The sequence below is a fragment of the Copidosoma floridanum genome, unplaced genomic scaffold (assembly GCF_036245765.1).
Source record: "Copidosoma floridanum isolate Cflo_tuat_1 unplaced genomic scaffold, Cflo_Japanese_pri ptg000013l, whole genome shotgun sequence".
NCBI classification, from domain to species: Eukaryota; Metazoa; Arthropoda; class Insecta; order Hymenoptera; family Encyrtidae; genus Copidosoma; species Copidosoma floridanum.
In genome coordinates, this window is record NW_028321890.1 from 6,059,687 (window position 1) to 6,062,933 (window position 3,247).

At 57.8% G+C, this 3,247-nt stretch overlaps 2 protein-coding genes across 2 annotated transcripts; both read left to right on the forward strand.

The window, feature by feature from the left end:
- Positions 1-321: 321 nt before the first annotated feature.
- On the forward strand, positions 322-960 carry LOC149374811 (uncharacterized). Its single transcript, XM_089591720.1, has 2 exons — positions 322-747; positions 802-960. Exons 1-2 carry the CDS (start codon positions 322-324, stop codon positions 958-960), a joined length of 585 nt encoding a protein of 194 aa, XP_089447846.1.
- Positions 961-1,083: 123 nt separating this feature from the next.
- LOC149374812 (uncharacterized) lies at positions 1,084-2,601 on the forward strand. The gene is made up of 4 exons (XM_089591722.1): positions 1,084-1,458; positions 1,558-1,722; positions 1,825-1,982; positions 2,031-2,601. The coding sequence occupies exons 1-4, from the start codon at positions 1,084-1,086 to the stop codon at positions 2,599-2,601; spliced, it is 1,269 nt and encodes a 422-aa protein (XP_089447848.1).
- The last annotated feature ends 646 nt before the right edge of the window (positions 2,602-3,247 follow it).

Consider the following 3,247-nt stretch of genomic DNA (forward strand, 5'->3'; position numbering starts at 1 on the left):
CTCCAGCAGACTCCAGCGATGGGTGCTGAGTATATGCAATTTATGGCAGAGTACATCACTCTGGGCCACATGAGGCCACTGCCTGACGATCTGCGCATGGCATCGCCCCAACCAGTGCACTATATCCAACATCACGGCATCTAGCAGAGCAGTGATAAGGACCGCAGGCTTTGCGTCGTGTTCAATGCCTCGAAACCGACATTGAGTGGCTACAGCTTAAACGACGTCCTCTTCGCGGGCCCTAGGCTGCAGACCACGCTCCCCAGCGTGCTCCCACGCTGGCGATGACACTGAATCGCCTTCTGCAGCGACGTCTACATGATGTTTCGTCAGATCTGGATTGACAAGCGTGACGTCAACCTACAGCGTATCTTGTGGAGCCCTGATCCAAACCAACTTCCTACGCACTACCAGCTGTTAAGCGTCACCTACGGCGCTTCGTGCTCACCGTACCTCTCCTTGCGCACTGTGCAGCAGCTGTGCGAGGACAAAGGACACCGTTGGCCCGAGGCAGTTCCCGTGGTGATGAACGACCGCTACGTGGACGACATACTCTCCGTTGCCAACGACATCGCCACGGCTCGACATATTCGTGACCAGCTAATTGAACTTCTGCAAGCCGATAGGCTTCTTCTGCGCGAGTGGGTAGCCAATGTGCCCGAGCTGCTGGACGACTTCCCCGATGACGTGCGCCTGCGGCCCACTTGGTGTCAGCTTGGCGATGAAGGTCTCGCTAGTGAGCTCGGTGTGAGCTAGGACCCACCGTCAGATTGCTTCCTGCTAACACCTCCCCTTATACAGCACCAAACCACCAAGAGGACCATGCTCGCAGCACTCGTGAGCCTGTTTGATCCATGCGGTTGGCTTGCACCGATCGTGCTGAACGCCAAACTCCTGCTGCAAGATTTATGGCAAGCCAACCTGGACTGGGACGAGTCTGCTCCATCGTCCATGACTTAAAGGTGGTCTGCCTTTACCACCAAGCTCCAAGCCATCTCCGGTCTATCCCTGCCTCGTTGGATCGGAACGGTTGCGTCAGTGGAAATTCACCTGCACGTATTTTCCGATGCCAGCCACCATGCGATGGCTGCTGTCCTGTACTCTAGACTCCAGGCCGCAGACGGTTCTGTCCGCTACCACATCCTCCTCGCTCGCACGAAGCTGGCACCCATCCGCACTCTTAAGCCAATGGCCGAGCCCGTGGCCCGGAAGACCATTCTTCGCTTGGAGCTCCGCGCCACCCTGCTGGCTGCTAAGCTTCTGCGCTCGACGGCCGAAGAACTAGCAGTTCCGATTGAGCGCTGTCACGCCTGGTGCGACTCGCAAATTGTGCTGCACTGGGTTCGCTCCGATCAGCCAACCAACAACGCCCTCATCGACAACTACGTGGCCCAGATACAGGACACGCTACCCTCGAGCGCCTGGCGGTACGTGCCGTCGCAGTCCAATCCAGCCAACGTGGCCACTTGAAGCGCGAACACGTCCAGTCTCAGGCAACAACTCCTGTGGTGGGACGGTCCGCCGTGGCTCGCCGACAACGACTGAGCCTGGCCCCAGGAAGCACTGCAAGAGGTGACACCCCTGCCGTTGGCCTGCTACGCCACCTGTCTGGCTGAGCTGAGCATACTTGAACGATATTCCAAGCTTCACACTCTACTCGTCGTTCTCGTGCGCACTCGTTGGTGGGTCTGGCGCCAGTTGCGTCGCCCACCTGTCCTGCCGGTGCTCTCACCACTAACCCCCGCCGAGCTTTAAGATGCCTTCCTGGCCTGCGTCCGTTTGAGCCAATCGGAAACGTTTAGTGAAGAGCGATCGCGTTTGCAGAACGGTGAGCGATTGCCAAAAGGGAACCCTTTGACTTCTCTTGCGGCTTTCCTCGACACCAACGGCGTTCTGCGCGTCGGCGGGCGGCTGGATTTTTCCTCGCTACCTTACGAAGAGCGACATCCACCGATCCTTAGCGGAGCCTCATGGCTCGCCTTGCTGGTCCTTTCTTGAGCCCATACTCAAGCTCTTCACGGCGGATACAGGGTCACTAGCGCCTACGCGGCCAAGCGTGCATGGATTCTTGGTGGCCCACGCACAATCAAGGCTCAATTGTGGCGATGCGTCGTATGCTCCCGACTCCAGGCTCGCTGCGCGACCCAGATAATGGCCCCCATACCAGCTTCACGAGTCACACCTTCCCACGCTTTTGGCCGCATGGGTGTTGATTACGCCGGGCCTTTTTCAGTACTTGCATCAAAAGGACGAGGCATACACACTACGAAGGGTTACATCGCCGTCTTTGTGTGCATGACGACAAAGGCCCTACACCTCGAGCTCGTCGGTGATCTCTCCACAGCCGCCTTCCTGGGCGCTCTCGCTCGGTTCACCGGTCGTCGCGGTCGACCCTCTGAACTCTGGAGCGACGATGCCACTTGCTTTCGCCGCGCTGATCTGGAGCTGCGAGAGGCGTTACAAATTGCGGAGATCAACTGGGACCTCATCGCCGGCTCTCTCGCTTCGCAAGGTATTGCATGGCACTTTATCCCCCCTGGAGCTCCACATTTTGGTGGACTCTGGGAAGCCGCCGTCAAGTCAGTCAAAGGCCACCTCTGACGCGTAATGGGATCCCATCACCTGACCTATGAGGAATTCTCCACCATACTAGTTGGGATTGAGATGGTGCTCAACGGAAGGCCCTTGACACCGCTCTCCAGCGACCCTTCTAACCTCGAGGTACTTACACCAGGCCACTTCCTTGTTGGAGCCCCACTCGATTCCATCATCCAGCCCAGGCCTCCCACTGAGAACTTGGACGATCTCTCGCATTGGGACCTCGTAAGAGCCATTCGGTACAGTTCTGGTCATGCTGGAGCCAAGAGTACCTTAATACACTCCAGCAGAGGCCAAAGTGGACCGTTGCTCGCCGAAGTTTTGCCGTCAGCGACTTCGTCATCCTACTGGACGCCACCCTCTTCCAATCAAGTGGTCGTTGGCTGTTAGGTCGCATCATTCGCGCCCAGCCTGGTCCTGATAAATTGGTGCGTGCGGTCACCGTGAAGACAGCGACTGGCAAGTACGTGTGACCAATTGTCAAACTGGCCCTGCTCCCCGTAGCGAACCCTGGTCCACCAACGCCACCCCCTGATGGTCAAGAAGGCTGACGCACCTTGGCAAGTGGCGACTAGTATGTCGCTCCAGGAGCGATGTGGGCGGATTATTCGGCTCGTTTTCCGCGATCAACGTCCGACAAGATGACGGC